At 40.3% G+C, this 23,975-nt stretch overlaps 1 protein-coding gene across 1 annotated transcript in view; it reads left to right on the forward strand.

Moving 5' to 3' along the window:
- Positions 1 to 23,975, forward strand: part of LOC129133887 (uncharacterized) — a 306,814-nt gene that overhangs the window by 127,588 nt on the left and 155,251 nt on the right. Inside the window, exon 3 of the mRNA XM_077174395.1 lies at positions 10,093 to 10,216. Within this exon, the coding sequence (XP_077030510.1) occupies positions 10,093 to 10,159 (67 nt within the window). The 3' untranslated portion in view covers positions 10,160 to 10,216. The remainder of the gene's footprint in view (positions 1 to 10,092; positions 10,217 to 23,975) is intronic.

The raw sequence follows: 23,975 nt of genomic DNA on the forward strand, positions 1-23,975 counted from the left end.
TTTCCTCTTTAAAAATATTGGTTCAAATATCTAATGGAAGGTTTGCGAGGCACAGAATGAAAATTCAGCAGTCAGAAAAAGCTCTGGTGGAGACAGAAGTGGAGCCTAAGTCTAAACTGGGCCTAAGTCTTGAGCTTTGTGCCCATCACTGGTACCCAAGAAGAGCAACCAAGAAACACTAAGAAGAAAAAACTGTGATGGGAAGCACCATCAGTTCCCAATGCTTTTGTCCTCCCGTCAGTGGGCTATAAGACTTCTGAGTGGTCAGTGTCCTGCTGTAGCCTGGAAATCCTCAGTTACTTATGGATCTGACAGAAGAGATTCATTTGCTGATACAGTCTGCAGCACCTCTATCCTGCTCCTGTTCACACCATGACATGAGAAACAGGTTTTTTCACGCTCCTTTATGTGTGTCACTCTTTACAATTGTCTTACAGGTGAGAGCAGAGCCTGTGATCCTGTGGGTAAATGGGGTCCTCTGAATTACTTCTAGCTCCTGCTTTCACGTAGGAAACACAAAAAACCCCTTTCCTTTCCAAGATATTGTATGCCATGGAAAACATGTGCAGAGAGGAGTAAAAATTTTAAATAAGACAACTAAAGATTTTCTATTGCCCAGTGAGAAATGACAGACTCTCATTTACATCCTGTATGATGTTGCTATCTGAGTTTCTGTGTGTTTGGAGCAAAGACAGCTGCATTTTGCATCTGTAATTCCCTAGCAGGCTGCTTTAGCTTCTTTTTGCTTTTGCATTACTTCCTTAAGACACTTCCTGCTTTTTCCTTCTGGCAGCACATTTGTTGATGCTTCAGAGCCCAGAGATTGGACCTCTGGCTTTGGCTGATGGCACTGGTTTGAGTGTGCAGCAGTGGAACAGCCTGAGCCTGCTTTGCAGAGGTGGCTGTATGGGGCTGCTCACCAGCTAGGGTCAGCAGCCAGGGCATGCACAGGCTACTGAGACAAACCTGCCTTTGCACTTCTTCCTGGCCAGTGTAACCCTGTTTATTTGAATTGACTCTTGAATGGCAGGCAGTCAAAACACATTCAAGCATTTTGCACTATGGGACCACCCTTTCTCCTTCTCCTTTGTGATTTTGAAAGGGAACTTCACAGCTGAAATTAGACTCTGAAAGAAATTCTCAGGCCACCAAGGGTTGCAGTGGGAATTGGATGCTTATGGGGTCTCAAATGGAGATCTCTGAGCTCTGTACCTCTCTCTAAATACTATCTCTGTTTAAAAATCTGACTCATGCAGCTTTATTTTTCAGGGCAGATGGAGAAGGACAGAAAAGAGATTACTTTTAGACCTAGCTTATCCTGAGGTGATAGCTCGCTGAAATGCCAGCACTATTGATGTATTGACATAATTAAAGACGTCTGCTGAAATGTCACCGCCGCTGCCCAGCGATCTGATGGACGGCTCCGGCTGGGGGATGTTCTTAAACAGCACAGACAAATTGCTGGGATGCTCATGTCCCCCTGCTTCACAAGTGATGGAAATCTACTGAAGGCAAGGAGGGCTAGTGAGTCCTACACAAATGATTACTCTCGGTCTCTAATTGTCCTAACTGTCTTTAATATGGAGTGATTTCGCATGAACTTTCCCCACAACTCCCAATTTTTGGCACGTTCTACTGCCTGCACTTGTTTTTTTGGCCCTGATTAAGCAATACACATGGATTCCTTCCAGCAAATGGCTGACAAAGGACACTCTTGTCCTTGTCTCTTTGTTTCAATTTGGATTTTATTTATTTACTGAAGGTACAGAAACCTGCTCACTGACACTTAAAAAATCTCTCACTCCTCAAAGATGATAATGGGATTTCTTCCTCAACTTGAATTACACCTTGCATTACTGTTCTGCCATTGGAAGGCTGACAGAAACTGGCCCAACATTTCTAATAAGAATGTCCAACCAAATACCAGAAAGTACACAAAGCTCAATATTCATTTTGGGAAAAGTAGGTCATGAATCTCTCCTCTGGACATGCTGCAGATCTATCTTAAAAGGTAAAAACGGTAGGGAAAATAATGGACAAAAAAGAGCCCTTAGCTCTTACCCTGGCAAGAAATGTTCCAGGAAATTAAAATCTTTTAACTGCTGCTGCTTGTCAAAGACTTCATGAAAAAGAAATGGAAGACAGTCACCAAAAGAAACTTGAGATGAGTAGTGGAAGCCCCTTCTTATTTTCTTTTTCCTTTCCTCTTCAAGGGAATTGCTTTCACCAAGCAGTGCAAAATATTAGGGCACATGCAGACAGCATTCTCCTGGAATTTGTGACAAACTGCTGCTGAGCAGTGTTAGATTCCACTATTATGTGCAAGAACTAGTTTTGGAGATAGTTTCTAATATTGCAGGCCAGTATTGCAAAAAAAATTGAGGCATTTCAACTGTCAGTGTCATTAAATATTACACTTTCTTGTATTACTGTTATTTGTTGAGGCTGCCCCATTTTTTTTCCTAAGCTTTTATTTTTTAGAAATGTAACCTCTTGCCCAGACCCACAAACCTCAGGATGAAACGTGCAGATTTTTCTTCCCTCAAAAGCAGTACACTATTTAAGTTTTGTTTTAACTATTAACTATTTAAGTTTTAGTTTAAACTACTTTCTCTTGTAGTTCTGGGTGAAATATTCCATCTTTCATTTAAAAAACCCCAGAGGTGCAAGTGGAGTTCCTCCCTACTTCCACTGTATGGCAGTGATTCTCAGGAATGACCTAAGATGAATGACCTGTTGTGACAGACATCATCAAACACATACTGAGTGACTGTGTCTACCATAAAGATTATTTTCTAGATGGAGAAGATGCATAAAGGGCAGCCAAAGGAAAGTATTGTTAACTATATTTCACAGATAAGGAAACAAGACAGAAATGTTAAAGCCTAAAACTCCTCAGATGCATTGAAATCACTGGGAGCATTGTGGATTATTGCTTGAATAAAGCAACATAACCTCTGTCACACGGGAAGCCTTTGGCAAAGAACTGAACAGAGATATTGCAGAACATGTGCCAGAGATCAAGAGTCAAGCTTTATTTTTGAGGAAGAAAATATAAAAGGATGTAAACATTTCTGTCCATAGGATATTGTGCTGACACAGACAAATAAACAATTAGAAGGATAAAAGTTATTCTAGAAAGTTGCTTGGCAAAAGACTTTTTCTGACAAGCTTTGGTGAGGCATCTGTCCAAGTAGGCAGAAAATTAACTTGTTTGTCTGGGAATTTTTTAATCTGTCCTGGATCTTATAGGAATCACTGGTGCCATGAAAGAGCAGACTGGAAGAATGCTGGTAGGTTTGCTTCCAAGCCCATTCACAGGAGGGCTGAAGTATGGAGGGACCTCTGGAACTCATCTGGTCCAATCACCCTGCTCAAGCAGGGTCACCTGGCTCCAGTCGCCCAGAACCATGTCCAGAGGGCTTTTGAAGGGCTCTCTCCAAGGAGAGAGATTCCACAGCCTCTCTGCACAACCTTGCCAGTGCTCGGTCACTCTCACAGGCAGAAAGTGTTTCCCGATGTTCAGAGGGAGCCTCCTGTGTTTCAATTTATGCCCATCATCTCTTCCTGTCACTGAACACCACCAAAAATAGCTTGGCTCTGTCCTCTTTGCACCCTCCCCTCAGGTATTTATATGCTTGAGGACCAATAGGTTGAATACTTGAAATTATTCAATATGTGTATCTTTACATACATATGCAGCTGTTTGGAAAGACCCAGGTTTGCCTCTTTTTTCTTTTTTTTGTTTTTTTCATTTGTTTGTTTTGGGTTTATTAAATTATTTTGGAGTGGTATAATTTCTTTTTTCAGTGGGAAAGAGGTTTTCTGGGCCAGTCTCCCAAAGCACTTCACTACAATTTTAGATAATCAAATAGATTAATATTTAAATGCTACATTATGTTAAAAATCTGACTTCGATCCTGTTGTATGAAGCTCTCACACAAATATATTCCAGACTGAGAGCAGATTAGAACATGTAGTATGCAATGACATGCAAGTTATAGCGGAACATTTAAAACAGACAATGCCAGTTTCTCAAACTTGAAAGAAAACAGACCATTAAATTATTCCATGGGATTATCCTGTAATTTGCCTCTCCTCTTTCAGTTTAATGTTCTCCTTTTAGATAGCTTTAGTAAATTTACATTTGATGGGTATCAGCTGTTCTGTTATTACCTTTACCAGGATTTGATTATCTCCCACAACACTTTTCCAGTCCAGATGTTTTTTTTGATTCCACTGTTAAAATGTCTTGGACATCTGGAATCAAAATGGCATAAGAAACAGAAAACATACAAATAAAACACATAATCTCTGAAACTTTGAACTAGAGTTTATTTCATAGAGTTGTTTTTTTTTTCTTTTGTTAGGTGGTAAAGGGGAAATGAAATTTGAAATACTGAGGAAATCCTGCATGGAAGAAATGAAAAAAGACATTTTCTTGAACAATATATAATTACAACTAGATCCAGTAAAACAAAATACTGTTTCTATGCAGTGTGTGTGAGTACAGTGACAAATCCAAGACAGAACATACTTGGTTACTTGCTGTATCTGTATGACTCTGGGTAATGCCCACTGCTGCCTTTTCAGACAGTTATAACCACTGGCCATGAAGCAGGATCTAAATGAAGTCTGAATCCTCTTCTGAATACAGTATTCATTTCCTGTAAGAGGCAATGAGTAAAACACAAGTTTTACTGAATGTGAGGCTCTGTTTAGATTTTAAAACAAGAATACAGAACTAGCAAATTAAACTGAGGTTTGTTTATTACAAACAGGTTGCATACCTTAACTCTTCCCAAAGGATTGCCTAACTACAGATCCTAAAATCAGAGATACACACTAAGACACAGTCTACTTGAGTAGACTATAGCCAAACAACTTATAGCATAATATAAAGAAAGAAATAGTCATAAAGCAAAGCATGAATAAACCCTTTTTAATAATTACTATGGTATTGACACAGGGCTTATAGGCAAGCATAAATGGCCTTTACCTCTTTATCTCTCCCTCTTTTTTTTTTTTTTTCTTTTTTCCCCTGTGGCTTTTATTACTTTTTCTGCTGATGTTCTAGGAACATAACTTTGAACCACTGATATCTAACATAAATTACTCTTCCCTTAGTTACTCTAGACACAACGGGCAGACAGAAGCCATCTAAAAGACTAAAAGCCATCTGTTTTGGGAAGAGTGCAGAAGATGGACCAGAGATTATGAGCACAGTAATAGAAATAGGAACTATAGAAATGTTGTGAGTAGAAATGAAATTGATAGGTCCAAGGAACCATAAGGAATAAAGATAAATCCTTTTTCATAATGGACCAAAGTCTAGATCACAGCCAGTGCTAGTGCCACTGGCTGTGGAAGGGAAAAGCAAAGTCAGCACCTCCAACCTCCACTTTGCTATCCAATCTTGATTTGTTCAGTGTTCATAAACCTCAGCTGCAAAATGTTTACAAAGATTGAAACAATTCTTGTTCAAAAAATTATTGCACTGGAAATTCATGAAGGGCTGGCTTATAGCTCACAGAGGGAAATTTCAGCAGCAAGAAAATACATCATCCATACTCATCTACTGTGTGATACCTTTTTCAGTTTAGGTTATTTGGGTCATAGGTTCACAGGATGTTATATAACATAGCTTTTATACACCTTTCTTCTCATCTTTAATTCCCAATAAGAAATGACTATCATCCCTGTGCCAAACTCAGTGAAGAAGTTTATATAGAAAAATAATATGAGAAAAATACTTAATATTTAGCTTTCTGCAAATCACTCTAGCAGCTGAATTAAAGAAGCCAACATCCCACAGCCAGGGATTTTGCACAGATCACCTACATGTGCTAACATAGGCTTCAGATCAGAAAAGAGCAAAGGTTTGCAAGGTTGCAAAATGTTAAGATGCAGGAAAAATGCACGTATGTGCTTTTGTGAGTCTCTGCAGGGTATAGACATTTAGATAAAAGAGAATGTATTTAGGAGAATTAATTATTTCCTACAAGGTGAAAGAAAAAATTTTAGACACCTCATAGGAAAGAGTGAATTGTACATCAGAGAAGGTGAGGAAGTTTGTGACAAGGCAGCTCAAGATAAGAGGATGAGGAGCAAGGGGACTCTAACCCACAATTTTTGTGCTTCTAATATTGCATTGCTCCTTCCAAAACCCAAATTATGGTGGAAGAAGGAGCTCACTGTTGTGGCTTAAATTTGAAAGCATAAGAACAATTGGACATTGAAGAAAGTACTGATGTTTTGGCTGCCCTTTGACTTCCTCTGAAAAAGAACAGGAACCATTCTTTCACTCAAAGACACATCCTTGAGGTTTTTTTCTGTGACATCAGAGATCAGAAATCACTATTGGATTCCTATGCTTTCAGCACCTGTTTCTGTGTTTCAGGGAAGCTCAGCTAGCCAATTTCTTTATCCATTTCTTTCTTTTTATTTGTAGTTGGTGTTTCCTATTGCCTGAAGTAGAGGTCATACCCATCAATTCATCCCTTTGTTATTATTTGTGAACATAAGAAAGAATAATTGATGGCATTGGTGTATAATTCTACATGTAACAATTTCCTGAGGGTTAAAGGCTTTTCTCTCTGGTGTTCTGGAGATCAAAGAAGAAAAATTCCATAAGCTCATGTCATAATTGAAAACACACTACTTTCAATATAGGTTATAGCACACAGAGGAATGAATGTCTTTAATTCAGGTAAACCCAGCCTTGCAGTCCCCCTTTTTCACTGTTACTGTCCGTTAGCCACCAATTTGAAAACAGAAGAGAAATGATTTGATTTCATATCCAAATAGCTGAGCAGAAACCATTTCCTCCAGCACAGCTTTTACATTTATATTTAAATGAACTGCCTGTGGCTGGGAAGTTCTGCCTCATTTAGAGACAGGAGTTAAAAAGACCTACTGTGAGACATGGGGCAAAGCAGAATTAAGAGATCTGGATGAATTTCACATGTCTCAGAACTAAAAAAAAATACACCTCTTGTTCATGTGTGCTGAGGCTGAGTTCAGAGAAAGGGTGGCCCAGGGTTAGTCTGGTGTCATGTATGGAGCTCGGCCACCACAGTGGCCTGTAGCTGGCCCAGGACTGAGGGACTGCCAGGATACACTTGCTTGTATGTAACTTGGTGTGACTCTATGAAATACCAGGTCGCACTCCTTGCAGCTCATGCTACAAACATGGCCTGTGGGAAACTTTGGAGAATGATGGGAAATAGCTGAGAGGTCATCCAGCAAGTAAAGGACAAATGAACTAACTTTGGATTCAAAGTAATGGACTGGAGACCTTTCCCTTCTCCTTTCTCTACAAAGATTAGCAAAGAGTTGTTAGCTTGAACACCAATTCAGTAACATTAGCATATTGTGCTTGGCCCTTCCTCAGATATTTTCTTCTTTACAAACTGATTTACAAACAGGGGCTAATTATTCTTTATAACACACTTCCAAGGGGAGAAAATAACAATCTTTCCTCTCTTTACAGTAAAGGAAACTCAGGTATTGCAATTATTTGCCCAGTGCCTGTCAGAATACTAACTTGAGAGAAAGAAGATGAGCTAGCAGTGATCATGGCCCTACCAAACTGTGAATGAAAGTGACCTCCTGCCAGGCAGGACCTGCTGTATAGCTTCAGTTCTGTTCTTTTCCCACAGGGATGCTGGTGCTCTCAGTATATGACAAGGCACTGTCATTTCACAGGAGGTAGAATGACAATATATAACTAAAGAGTAACGCAGGAGGGAAAGGTCAGGATGGGGCAGAGCCCCTCTGGAAAAGTCTTTCAGTCTCACTTTGTGTATGCTTCATCTCCAGGTGTTAAAACATGGAGGTTTCTGCTCATATCTTGTAGTCACTCCTTGCATCAGGTCTCTGGTTCCCCAGCCAATTTTCCCAGTCAAGTGTTAGGAAAAGTACCAAGTGCTGAGCACTCCTGCTGCAGACTAAATGCAGTTCCTCTGCCTCGGCAGGCGGCTGCTCACGCTGAGCCCTGCAGGGGAATAGGTTGCATGAGCACCGAGAGGTGCAGAGAAAGAAAATGCCAAGAGAAATTTAATTGAGTGGGGAAAACATTGCCTTTCTGGCTGCTTCTGAAGGTGCTCCTGCTCTATTTTATTGGTGAAAAGAAAAAGCTGTATGAAGGCGAAAGTTTTCAGGGAACTGGAACAAAAGGTAGGCAAAAACTGAGTGATCACCAAGCCTTCTGCTTTGAGTTGCAAGAGGAGTGAGGCAAAGGGATAGATCCCTCCAAGATAAAATCTCTCTTGCTGCTAGTTTTATGTGTTAAAATGGACAGGAAACTTATGGCTCTGTGCAACTGGCTCACTTGAAGAAGTAAAGCTTACTGGCATCTAAGTGGGAGAGAAGGCAGGAGCAATGACAGAGTTTGTTGAGGGGGTTGCATGCCTGCCACTGTATTTGTCAGCCCTCCAGGAAATCTTCCCACTGGTGTTTCACACTACTAGAAGTTCCAAGATAGTGGTCATGGAAAAAGGAAGCTGGAGTTGCTATTTTCTTTACTGCTTTTTCCTCCTTCTGTTCAAAATCTTCATTTAAAATGAAAACCACATATATAGGCTTTATTTATATGTATTTCTAAACATACATGGTTTTAATTATATATATACATAAGGAAAAGAAAGATAAGGAAAAGGACAAAAAACAATGCTAAAATAAATTTAACAGAAAATACGCTGTGTTCTGTAAAATGTAATTCAGAATTTATAAATTGCTTATAGTTATCTTCCCCTCAGCTGTTCTTCTCACCTCTTTCTTCATGAATTTCTATTAATTTCTGCCCATCACCAGTGACTAACAATTATTGGCACTGCTATTTGCATTACCTACCTTCAGATAGCTCAGGGCAACATCCATTTCTTTTTACTCATACTGATGTAATACAACTTCAAAAGAATACAATTACAACAGTTACCAATGGCTGAACTGCAGAAGATCAGAGACAAGTTTTCATTTTCTTCCATTAAAATGTCATTAAAGTTTGTTATTTTCTATGTAACACTCACCCTAGGCAAGGTCTAAGCAGAAAGCCTAGACTCTAATTTAAGAATTTTCCCCTTAGCCAGTAGAGTAAGTATTACAGGAGATATTCTTCCTGATGCTGGTTGTGCAAATTTATTTTGGTGGAAGTTAACAACAGCACCAATTGATAAACAAAATTGATAAGCAGCAAGGCCTTGACCTTTGAAAATATATTTCAAACTTCAAACAAATTACTTGCCAATTTATTTGGAGCAAATTCCTTTCATGTCCTAGTGAGTCTGTCCTCTGTCCCTTTAATTTTAGTCTGTTAGCCCCTGTGGGCAAACTTGAGCATGCATGTCATTACAACTATTCTTCTGCAGAATAGGTTGACTCCATTTAAAACGTTCATCACTCTAATGGTGCTCCAGGAGAAGTGATTTGCAATGAAAGGCTTGTGAGAGTGTCTAGCAACTGAAAAGGCAAAAGGAAGTATATTCCGAAGACAGTGTATTTTGTCCTCAGCTTCATTCCTTCCCTTACCTATCTTTTGAACCCAAAAGGGAGGTGAGCCCAAATGGTGCTGAGGATGTTCAAGGTGCCCCATACTGAAACAAGTGCCCCATTCATATGGGTGTCTGTCCCTATCAAAGGGAAGGCTAATGCCATCACCATTCATTAGCCATCAGAAATTCAACTGGTGGAATAGGTACTAGAAAAGGGACAACATTACTGCCACATCCAAGGAGCTGCTAGTCAGGGCTGAGGACACACTGTCTTTTGCAGTCAGCATCAGTGTCATTTCTGTGGAAAGTTGATTAAATCTGGGATGCTAAAGCTAGCAATGTGTTTTTCAGATGGCATCTGGTGGCACAGTGTAATAGACTATATTATTTGCTACATCATTGCTCATGAAATATTGTTAGCAGGGTGCAGATCATTCTTCCATTAACACCCTGTGAAGTCACCTTGAATCCCACGTTTCCAGAACAGTGGAAAAGACTTCTATTTCACAGCTGAAAAATAAGCCATTTGGATGCTTTTAAAGTGCCTAGTACAGAATTTAGCTATTTCAACAATGCTCTCTTACCTATCACAATTTTTCAGCTTTAAGATCTCATCTGGAAGAGATGCAAATATCACTCCAGTTGGTTTGAACAAGTGGGATACCTGAAGTTAATATGACCCTTTGTGTCTTTGGTGATAGTTCTCCAAGGAGACATTTTTAAAGGTATGTACCACACATAGATCATTATATATATTATATCAATCTATTCTCTATTTAATCCTGCTGGGATGTGGAAGAAAATGTTTAATTCTCATTATTTGTTGCAGCTCCAAGACATCAATCACATGCATATTACTATCTATACCAGAGAAACAAACCCTTGAAATTACTTAGTTGCTGAAGTAATCCATTTAGAGAATCTTCCTACCCATCCAGTTTGGAAACTAGTGGCCAGGTAGACTGACAGCTTTGAACTCTGATGTCTGCTGTGAGAGTTCATGGATAATATAACGATGATTTATTAGTCCAGAATTGTCTGGAATTGCAACACTGTTTCCTCCTGCTGCCTCTCTCTCCTACCCAGACAACATTTACACAGTCTTATATTGAATTTTAACTTGCCCTTACTAGTGGTGGGCAGAGTTAAATGAGGGTAGTTCACATTTCTCTGAGCTATTGTGTATGTCTGCTGTAGATGCAGCAAGATGGTGCTCCTCTGGTTTAGAGAGGTTTCCTTTGCACTTAAAAACTTAATTTTTAGAGTATGAAAAATTAATGTTGTCGGAAACTGATGGCCCTCTAGAGGTGAGTGTGCTAGAACTTAGTTCACAGTGGTGTCTAATTTCCAGGAGAGAGAGAGAAGTAACCCTGCAATAATTTTACTACTCCGCACTGCTCTATGTTTCACTAAGAACTAGAGACAAGAACAAGAACAAGGTCAAATAAAAAGAGTCAAATATTGAACAGAGGAATGAAAAAAGAAGGGGTTTCTTTGAACAGAACTACAGGAAACCTTGGAAGCCTTCCCTTCATACAGAAAAAGAAGTTCACACCTTTTGAAGTTCAAACGATGTCAAGAATCAAATCTGAACTTTGATATCAACTGCGGGACACAATGAGTAAAAAAGAATGTCCATTACTCCAGATTTTTCTATAATTTCTGCTCAGTTTTCATTAGCTGATCTTTTTTTGACCTTTTTTCTTGATGGAAATTACCAAGTGAAACCCTTGGGACAGCCAGCATAAGCCACACAACTAACAACTGGCTGTTCTGATGTCACTCATTCAACTGATGGAGGCACTAGGACCAGCCCCATATACTTTGCAAAGCATTCACTAAGGAGTAAAAGGTGATACTGAGAAGAGTCAGGGCTTCTGCAGTCAAAGATCGGCCACATGAAAGCACAAAGTGTTATCAGCAGTCTAGAATACATGGTCTAGCAGCAGAAAAAAAGACTAAAAGAAAGAAAGTGGCCCAATTTAATTGATTACAACAGTGGGAAGATGTCACAGTAAGCCTTCACATATGTAAAAAACTACCACAAGTGAGACTAAGACAAGATATAATGGGTTTAAACTACAGCAAGGGAGGTTAATAAAGAAAATGAGTGCATTGGAATGTAAACAGTAGAGACACACTTGAATGATTTTCTCGGGAAAACTGAACACTCTGTGTAAAAGCTGTTTATAAACGAAAAGTTTGCCAACATCTGTTAGAAATCCTGGTAAGTCTGTGAGAAGGGCCAGATGACTGCTTTTAGATCTTGTTTATTGCCCTTTATTACATCTTTATTGCCCTTGGACATTATATTCCTCCTAGATTACCCACTACACATTCCTTGAAAGCTTGGCTAAGTTACCTTACCCTCTCTAGATGTTCTAGCTAAAGCAATGTATGTGGAACCTGCCATTACCTTTTGTTCACACATTTTTCTGCTGAGGACAGCTGATTACGTCCACAGCCTCTTTTAGTGCTACCAGAAAATGGGAAGCATAGAAAGATATTCGAGGAGAGGCTCAGGTGGCTAAATGAGAGTGCTTAGTCTCATTTTACACCGGAGATCTGTTTCTAGAGCACCCTCCCTGGTCTTGAGCTGCCACTCCAGAAGGGCACAGGTCATATCTGTGTGCCCTGCATCAGTACTCAGACACTTAAGGGCACCTTTAAGGGCACACCTCAGCATGGGAATTCCACACTTAGCCTTTTGGTAGTTGCAAATTATAGTTAAAAAATCTGTTTCTCTAGAGCAACAACTACTGTCCTACACATGTTCTGACATTATGGATGGTGAGACAGCCCTGATTCAGCACACTGTACAGTAATATGCAGAGCAGGCAAAAAGTAACACCTGGTCAGGTCAAAAATGGAACCAGCTGAATGCTTCTCTCTGTAGGTGCAAAAAGAAGCCAAAACTCCATAGGAAACTAGATCTAAACATTTTTGCTATTCATACTCCCTCCTCCAGGCAGCACATTCCTTTGTTTGCACATATTAGCTACCGATCTGATGAATAATCCTGCTGAAATCAGTGAGATTATTCCAATTGATTCATTTGGAGTCCTAATTACTGTGACTTAGTCACACTCACTTTAGTAAGTGCAGGACAGAGTTTGTCTCTGCCTTTGCACAGGTGTTGTCAGGAGGATTTTGCAGAAGCAGGGCTGGTGCTTGCAGGTTTTCTCATTTGTTATCAGAATGAAATGTGGTGCTTCCATCTTCTGTGTGTCTTCCATCTTCTAGCTTCTGTGTCTTCATGATGTTATTCTTGGTAACATCCTAAATTAGGTATTAATTTTCTTTATCTATTTTTTATTTGAGGCTCTATTTTTCTAAATATTCCAAATAGAATGAGTGAGTCATGAGTACCTGAGTTTAAAGCTTTCCATTGTATGAGCTGCAGATCTATGTCGGTATTTAGTTATACAAGAAAAATAAATATTCTCCACTGTGTGTAGTGATGCAAAGCCGTTGAAGCATTTTTAGTGTTGCCTTCAATGGGAGCATGATTAAAATTCTTATAAGCATTCATTAAAACCTCAAAATACCTGTTGAAGTCTGTGATAATTAGTTCAATTAAAATGGTATTCTGAAAACCAACTGCAGTAATGACAGCCTGCCATTTGGTGATTCTGTAGCAGTAGCTCCAAACTTTACTCAATTTGCATGCTGAAAGCAGAGGCTGTAGTCTTCCTTTCCTTAGGGATAATTGTGAATATAAGCTAATGAGCAATCCCCAGCACTAGCAGGCTTCACAGCTCCAGTAAATACACTGAGATAGATTTGTGAGCTGGATTTGCGAGCACGGGCGGGTGGAGCTGGGGCAGCTGTGCCAGCCGCCTCCTTTTCTCGCCCGTCAGCATCCCAGGCTCCAAAGGGAGCTCCTGAACTGCGCAGGAAGCAGCTCCCACATGGCCAGGCTTGGAGGGAGGGATGCTGCCAAACCCAGCACTGGCTGCACCGTGTTGACACCCAGGTCAGCCCCTGCTGCTTAGAAGAAGAACAGAACCAACTTGCCCAGCTCATGAAGAGGGACTTGCCCAAGGCAGAAAGCATTATCCCACCAGATTTCCCTGGCGTTTCTGGCTCAGTGAATGCTGGAGTGGTGTTGCTGCAGGAGGAATCTCTGAAGGTGTCTGATTACTGTGAGCTGGGGATGCAGCAGTGCAGAAATTTATCATCTTTGCCACTGCTCTCAAAAAGGAGCGGGCTGAACAGACTCAGAGCACAGATTTTCAGCCTCCAAAAGCCAGGATTAACAGCAGCTAGGCTTTGCCTTTACAGGATGGTTCTGTGCAATCCAACCTTCCCTGCCCCTCCAAAAAAGATTTTTCCAGTAATAAAGCAACTGTCAATAGAAGCTGATGTTCTCTCATTTGTTCCAATGGATATGGTACACTTTTCTTATTTTACTGTGCTTTTACTGCACTTTCACCTGATTATCAACTTCAATGGATTGGTGACTAGCTTCAGAAAAATCCAGTCTGTTTTGGTGAAGCTTTTGACTTAAAAAATTTTCAAGTCTGATGTGAAATCTGTGCAAAACTGAAACATCTTGTGTTTGGATCAGGGAAATTCATTTAAGTCTGCCAAGTTTTGCTGTGCAAAATTGGATTATTCCATACCTAATGTGCAGTGAAAATTCACAGTTGGAACACACAGAAGCACAGCCAAAGCATGCAATAAAAAGAACTGTAGGTCTCCTATATGCTAAAATGAAACAATATTTTGGATGCTCTAATCTAACATTGGAGAATTTAGTAATCATTGCATATAATTTACGTTTTTTTTTTTTTTTTAGCTTAGGATCTCATTACATGACATAAATGTACTGTGTTTCTAGTTCATATTTCAGTCACTTTTCTTCTGCTTTCTATAAAACCTTACTTCTCAAAGATCTCTAAAATATGGAGTTTTCATCAGCTGATTCTCTTGTTGTTTGAAAAGGTTAATAATTCATTTCCTTCTCAGCTAAGCGGTCTCATTTTCAGCTTGTTGTAAAAGCAAAAAGGAAGTTCAAGTTTAGAGATGTGCAATCTAGGAAAGAATGAGTCTTAAAAATTAATTGAAAACATAAACCTTTTGTCACTTCCACCTTACAAAAATGAGAATAATTTAGCATGCTGGGACTGGAAAGATCAATCTCTTCTTAATGGAACCAAAAAATATCTGAGAACAAACAAAACCAGAGGGACAAGAGTAAAGATTGTTGGGATGGCAGAGAAGTTGGGTGCAGCCAGTTACAAGGACTTCTCTGGCACTGTGCTATCCCATAGATCACTGTGATGATGAGAGGAAAGAAGAAAATAAGCCCAGGAAAGATTAAGGTAGAATAAAGTCTAGAAGGCTGAATGTGAAGAACATGCATCAGATTGTAAGTACAGATCAACTGTAATAAATCCAAATGTGGGCAGCTTCAAGGGAAACTGTTCTACAATTATTTTTTTATTTTCTTTCTGTAAAGTCTCATTTGCTGAAAGCTCCTCAGCAGGACTAGCAGTAATATCAGTCCATTAATAACTCCTAAAGCAGTGAAATATTTTTTTGCTGCAGTGTCTGTAAATGATGAAGAAGCTCCATATGTGTAAGCGGTTCTCTAACACTAAACCGAGAGTTCAGGGAATGAAAGGAACTTCCTTATCATGTTTGACAAACATTGTTTTTCATTTGGTTTTTGCATTTTTTTTCTTCTGATCTTTTTAAAATTATGATATATTTAGGGCTCTCCAAGACAAAAATACAGATCTCTCTTTTTAAAGTGGTCTACATTTTTCAACACCATCACCTCAGTGCTTTCAAACTTAAAAATCACAGCTGATACTTCTCACAGTGCCTTATTAGGAGATTTATTGTCCTTGTTTCTGGTCTCTGGCAACCTGCTGCTGATTGTTAATCACAACTAGTTTCTATTGGTCTTCCAGAGGAACCTGCAGGTGCTATCTCCCTTCAGGTTCACTTCTCACTTCCCCTTTACTGGCTTCTTTCTGATCATCCTCTTTAAAATTCAAAGCATGCACAGGGCAAAGTCATGGAGCTTTAATCTTGGTTGGAAGTTAGTCCTGGATCCATCACAACTGACACTTGAGGTAATTTGACATTGAAAAAAAGAGTTATCCTAGGCCCCAATTCTCATAGCACTGCTGAAGCTGAGCAGTAAATAATGAACTGTACCATCTAATTGAATTAGGCATTAGTGCTCCAGGAGCACTTTTTGAGAATAAGCTTATGAAACCATCAGTGAACAGTAACGAACAACCCAGAATTGAGCTTCAAGCTGGACAACATTGATATTTTAGCTGGGCTCCTCAGGAAACACTCAGCCTTCTTGTAGATCTTGCTTGACCTAAACAGTGCTTAAACTTCTCTTAATTACTTCAGCTTACAGCTTCTTAATATGTTTAATTGCTAATCAACTAGACACCTCCTGGATGCTGCTCACTCTGACTTAAAAAAAATTAAATAAAGAAAGCATAATTCAATAACTGCTAAATAATCTGTTATAATGTTACTACAACAGTTTCTTTGTAAGTTACTAATCACAATTATGCAAATGTTAATTAAGGTTATTAGTGCTCAGTTTCTATTGACTGGGGAAAAACTAATTCCTAGGCAGAACCAGCTGTATCATGTTGCCTTAGAAAAATTGTAAGTCTCTACACTTATGGAAATAAGAAACCAAGACCCTTATGGTACATTATAGTCATTGTACAGAGAACGTACATTTTCTGGAGAACTGTCCTTCCATACCATTTCCCTTTTCTATTTATATCCTTTAATTTCACTTCCTAGCAAAGAGTAGGACCTTTCCAAATAACAATAATGCAGTAATGGGATGGGGAGGATGAAAAGATCGAAGGAAATGAGAGTTTCCGTCTGGGCTGAGCAGTGGGTGTTAGACAGGGTAAGTTCAACCCTGCTTTAACAAATTCCACGCTCCAGGATCCAGACAGGTTGTAACAAGCTGAATACCACATGCCCCTTTCATATTTCTGAGGGTGCCTCTCAAATCATTCCCTTACACTAAACTGTTCCTCATTTTAGCTAGGTTTGATGCCCCTTTTAAATGCTGAAGAAAGTGTAAAAGCATTGTGCGTAGTAAGGAGTCATGAATCTCAGTAAGATCAACAAAAATATGGAGAGACTAATACATCACACAGTGTGCAGTATCCACAGGTCAGAAAAAAAATAGCAAAAACCACTGATGTTTTGCAAACAGTCATATAGAAATATTTGTAGGAGTAGTAAAGAAAAAAGGTGGAGTAATGCAAGTGGAAGGAAAAAGGTACAAAAATGTCATTTAATTCCTTGCCTCAGTGGCACACACTGTCATCTCACTGGAGACCTGTGACTCAGGTTGCCCAGCAAGTGGATTAAAAATGTCTTAAAATTCCAGCAGCAGGTTAGATGGGTAAAATGAACTGTTAAGGTCCTGGAAAGTGCACGGGTATGCTCACTTACAAGCACAAGCCATTTTTCAACATTACTGGAAGGTAAGCAGAAGCATCAAGCAAAGCCTACAATTAAGGCCAGAGTGAAATGCTGCAGCACGTGGCCCTCTTGAGAGAGACTGATTTTAGAGCCAGCAAGGGCAGGCACATCTAGTGTCCTTTGCTCTGTGCTTCCTGGCATCACCCAGCTCCTCTCTGAGCTGCTGCAGAGGTTTCTCCTAGCACACCCTCCTGCTTTGCATCAGGGCATGTTTCAGTCTCAGCACAGGCACTGTGCATGGGGCAGAGGCTGCCCAGGCTGAGCTGAACATGGTTTGAGCTTAGGCTTTCTAACTGAAGCCTTTGGATGTGCTGCTGGGACAGTCATGCTAAAAAATTGGCAGCCACTGATGGAGGTTTAGCAGAACAGCAGCTTGCTGTCAGGGATGATGCCAGCTGCCTCGAGGACCATGCAGAGTTAGCCAATGGGGCAGGTTTAGACAGACAAAACAAGAGTGGTGTGATGGGATGAGGTTTTCTCCTCTTTAAACCTACATTTGCCAGCTGACTAAATACTCATCACTCAAGTGAGATCTTGTTTTTCTTCCCAGGCAGAGCTTATTGCAATCCCCATGTGTCACAGTGAAGATCCCACTTGGCACTGGGAAATGAGAGGCAGAGATAGGACAAGTAACCTGTACCTGTCCCAGTCATGTGCTTCTGGACACATCTGACAACAACTGCTCCCTTCAGAGGATTAGAATGAAGCTGCTGCAAGTGGGAACTAAATCCTGTCTGTATGCCACCCAGAGTGACAGAGGCAATTCCTTCCTTCCTTCCTTCCTTCCTTCCTTCCTTCCTTCCTTCCTTCCTTCCTTCCTTCCTTCCTTCCTTCCTTCCTTCCTTCCTTCCTTCCTTCCTTCCTTCCTTCCTTCCTTCCTTCCTTCCTTCCTTCCTTCCTTCCTTCCTTCCTTCCTTCCTTCCTTCCTTCCTTCCTTCCTTCCTTCCTTCCTTCCTTCCTTCCTTCCTTCCTTCCTTCCTTCCTTCCTTCCTTCCTTCCTCCCTCCCTCCCTCCCTCCCTCCCTCCCTCCCTCCCTCCCCCCCATTTCTGCTTTTGCTGTAAATGTCTCAATGAAAGAGCAGAAGCATAGCCAGAGTTTTCACAGTGATGTCAGAGCATTATTGTGGTAATACACAAAATAACCAAGCCTTACTTTCCTTATTGAAAAATACCAAATGAAGAGGCAGAAACACATTCATGGCCTCTGTCTTGCAGTAGTGATTCAGTCTCTTAATCAAGGGCTGTTGCCAGAGCTGCAAACTGTCCTAATTTAAATCTGGTCTGTTGCTACCATTGTCCTTTAGATGAGACTGCCCTGCCCAGAGACAAATGTAGTCCTTTTCTCTGACCTCCAGACATTCTTCCTTCTTGGAGTAGTTTTGGATGTTATGTACATAAGCTCACATCTTTAATAAATATGTTTAATTTAACCTCAAGTCCCCAAGTTCTGGGGTGTCTGCAGATTCTCTGTTACCTACTGACTGTATTTTAAAAGCATGTCCAAAGTATCAAAATCTATCAATCTCTTAGGACATTCAATTTGCCACATTTGTCAAAACAAAATGCACATATAAGCACACCTCTTGAGGTGAAGAATATCTAGGAGAGTTGCAACCAGGCAAGCTCCAGTTTCTACTGAGTAAATGCTGTAATTTCTTTTGAAGAGCCAGGTGATTTGAAATAATGAACCACTAAGTTTTGCACTAAATTGACTATCCATTTTTGTCCTGCTGGTTAATGTTGCATTCTGTGATTATCTAGTTTCATCCTCTCATTTTGGCCAAACCAGAATAATTCTAGCACAAACCATAGCATCTCTATTCATCAAAGGTCAGAGTGTTTAATTGTGGCTGGTCACTGGAAAGCATTTAATTCTGAGAAGGGGAAGACCAGCTCCATGTATGCTGCATCAATGTTCTCCTCCACCATCTTAACTGCAGTTCTAATTTCCCACTCAGTGCATTCATAGAAAGAGCTCTTAATCCTGCCTCCTGGCCTTTCTAGTCACTCTTTTCCCCTTAGCCCCTCAGTTTACACAAACTACCAAGTGAGAAAGTGCCTTAGTCAGAGCCAATAAAGCTGTTGTAGGAAGCAGACAGCAACACAGTCCACGTCCCTGAAGAGAATGAAACAGCGCCCAGTGGCATTGGAGTGACAGCTCTGGCACAAGGCCGAGAGGGAGCACAGCACTCTTCTGCAAACCCACACCAGTGTAACTCAGCTCTGAGTTGCAGTGACCATGACAGAAATACAAGGACGGCTTCTTTGGCTTCCTTGACATTGAGAAGATCCAAAAGCTCATATTTTACCGCTTTATGATTGTAGCTACTTCAGCCCAACTACGTAAGACGCCTGCCTTTGAAGAAAGAAGGACAAGGTTTCTTTTCAGCTTTTAAAGACTGGCATGTATGCAGCTCTTTTTTCTGGTGCAAGCAAGAGAATCTGGTACTATCCCAAGACAGTGATTTTCTGAGACATGAGTTAACAACCTGGTAGAGAACCCCTATTATTCCATTTTAAATTAATGACATGACATAGGCTGCCTACCAACTTTCAAATTTTGGCCTGTTAAATTTCCAGAGCATGTTTAATATAAATAATCAATTAATGAATAACATGAAAGTTCTGTTCTATATTTTGAACATAACCTTTTGTAACCTATCATTTACTAATAATTAAGAGCAAACAGTTCATTGTGATAGGATCCAAAGTGCTGTAACCTAATCAGTCCTCTTGATTGCTTTATATTTTAATGTAGAGGCATTAGTCTTTCCCTGAAAAGAGCAGTCCAAAAGATGAGATGTATAAAGAAGGGCATGGAAAAAATAGAATAACAAAGAAAAATAATAATAATCCTAATAGATACTTCCACAGCAGTAGGAATCAACAACAACAACAACAAATCTTCAAGTAACAATGCTCATATGAAACTGCTTTTATAGAAGCTAAGTCTCAAAATTCCTTCCAGAGACACACAAATGCTGCCCTTTGCTTCATCAGGAAGCATAAAGTGACACCTATTTTAATCCACATGGTAAAAAGCCAGCAGACTTGGCAGCCACCACTATGTTCACAATACACTGTCTAGAACTTCATGACTCAACTCGGGGTATAAGATTCAGCTCCTGAAGCAGGAGCTCAGATCCCTGTTTTTAGCTGGAAGTTGCCAGCACAGTTGTGATGACACAGAGCTGAACTGCATTTTCCAAACTGGCAAGTTAAAAAGAAAAAAAACACCATTGGTGAGCAAATTCAATACAGCAGGAAAGGAAAAACTAGATCTTTATAACCAGTTCCCCACTGCTTATATTACAAAACTAGTGAAAAGCCACTTTCCAAATGTAACTGCAGACCTGAGTGTTTTATCTTTGATCCAGCTGCAGCACACACTGGCGGTAAGGACCTGACCTTGAGCTGGGTCCTGTGGTGGGCAAAGTTTAGAGCAGGGCTGGAGCAGACTGGCAGGTGAGCTGTGTCAGCTCTGGCCCCTGCTCTCACCACTGCTTTTCTCTCCAGCTGGTGCATGGTCCCCTGGCAGTGCCCCAGAGCACGCTTGTGAGCAGAGGACTGCCCTCTGACATGTCATCACTTTTACCTATAGGAAAAGAAATCTCATAGACATTCTCCCCTGCAAAGAGAAACCCTGTAGGGAGAAAGAGAAGCTTTTCACTTCCAGTGTGAAGGGAAGAAAAGTCCAAGATGAACTTTGCCATGTGGACTGAATGCTGAATTAGGCAAACATGCAGCTGGAGAGCAATTGTGAGTGAGCTGGCTCCTTGGGACTGATCTGACAGGGTCACAGGAGATAGGGGGACTGATCAGACAGGTGAGGTTTGGCTAAGGTTATTCAGGAGGTCTGAATAACCTTAGTTACTCAGTTACTCAGTGACTCTGCCAGAAACAGAATTTAAGGCTGCCCTTCTCCTGTCTAACACTGTTGATTTTTCAACTAAATCCCTCTGCCCATTCTGCAAATAAACCCTGTCTTTTCCTCTGCCTTGTATGCACTCCTGCCTGCTCCTACTTAAAAATCAAACCAGATGATTCAGAGGACCATGAATAAGAGAATGCAAATTAATGGTCCTCAAAGAACAAGAAGTGTGTGCACAGAGCATTCATATGAGCAAGAGGAGTAAAGTAACACAGAATTTGTAAAAGAGAGATTTTTATCTTGAATATTGGTGAGCAATGCCTCTAAGAGCATGATGCTGGGATCTATATTGCCTCTTTCTATTTTTATCTTGTTCCCCCCTTTTCACTTCTAGTCTTCACAGATCTTTGACTTTTGCCCAATAAGAATTGTTTTGTGTAACTTTGCTTGAAGACTTGGGGGAAATGAATAAAACACTTAAGCGCTTTTGTGTGAACAAGTCTCATGTCCTTCCTATTATCTGATTTATGAACAAAACTCCACAATTTCATACCCACCCTTTTACTTTGTACCTTATCTCTGAGCTCTTCTCCTTGCCCACCTTGCAGGGCATGCATGTGTTTCCATCACATGTCTGCACCGTGAGCTGTGCAATGATTCCCCACGTCACATCAGTGTTCCTGGAGCAGAGCTGCAATGTTTATGTTAACTGCAGCACTTCCACAGAACACAGCTCTTTACCTAAGATTCCCGGGGGGGCTGTCAGCTGCCAAGGATCTTCCTGAAAGAAAGAGGAGCTGAGAGAAACCTGATTGACTTTTGATCGGATAGCATATGGTGCTGAGGAGAACAAAGAGGCCGTATTGACATTTACCAAATTAAATGGTTAAGTAGGCTGGAGCAGGGCTGATGCTGATGGCAGACTTACAGCAACAGCCCACTGGGCACTGCTGTTTGCAAAACATGCACTGAAGTTTGGACACTCCTCGCATCAGTGGTGTGAGGGAAAATGAAAAGATAGCAGATGGCAGATTGGCAGTTTGTAGGGAGATACAGCCTGGCTCGTCTTACTGTTTTGCCATAACTAAATCAATATTTTATTCCCTTGTTCCCTGGCTTGTTTGGTGTGTCATAAAAAGAGTTGCTGTACAGATTTCAGCTGTTGGCCTGCTAAGTGGGCTCTGGTCAGCAGCAGGCACTGCCCTTGTTAAACTTCATCACTTGGGAAAGGAGTTGTCAACAGCTGTACCCAACTGCAAATCTTCTGTATCAGCACTTTGGAAAACATTTGCAATTTCAACAGAAACACCAGCAGAAGGAAAGAAAAGCTTTTTATTTTTTTCATCAGTTTGGTTTATGGAAGACAAGCAAACATGCCAGCAACTGAGATGGCTTTACTGCTTGATAGGATAGGCCAGCAACGGTGAGATGGCAGAAGTTTCCTCAAGCTCTCCAATCCCACTCTCTCTTCCTTTATGCTGAGTCTTTTAACACCAATATTTGACTTTATTTTAAGGAAGCCAAGTCTTCAATCTCACCATGCTCTGTTTCAACTTGCATACTGCAAGTTAGAGTGAACCTTTTTGGGGCCCCTACTTGACCAATACTCAGTGTCACACACATGGCTTATGTTTTCCTTTATCTCCCTCTAACAGGTTCACTGTGCTCATCTTTCAAAGACCACAAACCTCTTGGAGGGCCAGCATGTCAGTACTGGGCGACCATTTATTGAAATTGTCCTTAGGGTTCAGTAAGGCTTTGCAGTTTGAAGCACAGCTGATGGCTTTGTGCCAAAATTCAGAGATTTGCCTTTCGTTCCTCTGCCTGGGCCCAAGGCATTCAAAGTTGTGGGTGAAATTACCCTGAAAATCTGAAGTCAGTCAGCAGCAAAGGGTAGATTAGATCACAAAAAAAGCCTAAGATAGGAAAATACCAGTTTTCTTTGCATAGGAAAATTTCAGAATCAGGATGTGGAAGATGTTTTCAGGCATAACAACAGTTATTAGAATAACAGCCTGCATGCTGTACAGATAAAACATATTACTATAATAAAAGTCAAGAAAAACATATCCATGTGAATGATGGTTTTGCTGGGTTTGCGGCTAACCTGAAGAATCTCACATTAATTTTTATTTGGGTTGTCCTAAACCAGAAATTATGACTACTTTCTTCAACAACCACAGTCACCAACCTGGAAATATAGTGTTGGGCTGAATAAAAGTTTTATTTTTTTTTACTTACATAATTTTTTCTTTAGAGGTTTTACTCTGGTTTATTGTTGTTGATATTTTCCCTCTTATTTAGGTTTTGAACAAATAGATCCATTAGAGAACAAGAGCCTTTTTTTTAAAGAAATCTTTGAACTGTTTAATTCTCCATCTATGTTTCCATCCAAAACTGTTTTCTAACAGATTCAAATGAGTTTTGGCATCTACAAAATTGAATTTCCTGAACAATTTTGGATCACACCCCAGTTAAGTTTCTCCCAAATCTGATCAAAATCTCCAGCTAAGGCTTACTCTTGGTAAAAAAACAGTGAGACAGCAAAGACCTTGGGGTGACAGCAAAGAAAGATTTTCGGATTTTGTATGATGTATCCTTACATCAAAGAGTCATTGCATGTTTGTGTTTTTTTCCATTAATTCATTCGCTTTCTGTGTTTGAGATTAATATTACCTTTGTTCATTTTGAGGGGATGGGGGTGGATTTGTGACTCAGGATTCAAGCCCTTGGAACATTAACTGTAAATTAAAACAGATGCTTTCCTGAAGATAACACAATCAAATCAATATGGAGCCAAAGGAGCCCCTCACATGATGAAAGCTGGTTTTAAAGTACTGTAAGGCTTTTTTTGCTGTTCAGTCCATCAATTTCCTTTTCCTGCTCTGCTCTGATACAGGACAAGTTGAAGCCACTGACCCTTTTTGCAGAGACCAACATGGAAAGCTCCCCACGAGACCAAAAAGGAGACAAATCAGGCCAAAGGAGACAGATCAGTGGGGGGTTTATGTCAGTGTGGGATAAGGTTAAATTGGTTTTAGCTGTGTTTTATTGTTCTGTGTTGCAAACTACAGTCAGATTCTCAAGTGAAGAGCTCAGAACCAACATAAACACTGATAAGTGGG

Source organism: Agelaius phoeniceus, chromosome 2, assembly GCF_051311805.1.
Source record: "Agelaius phoeniceus isolate bAgePho1 chromosome 2, bAgePho1.hap1, whole genome shotgun sequence".
NCBI lineage: Eukaryota > Metazoa > Chordata > Aves > Passeriformes > Icteridae > Agelaius > Agelaius phoeniceus.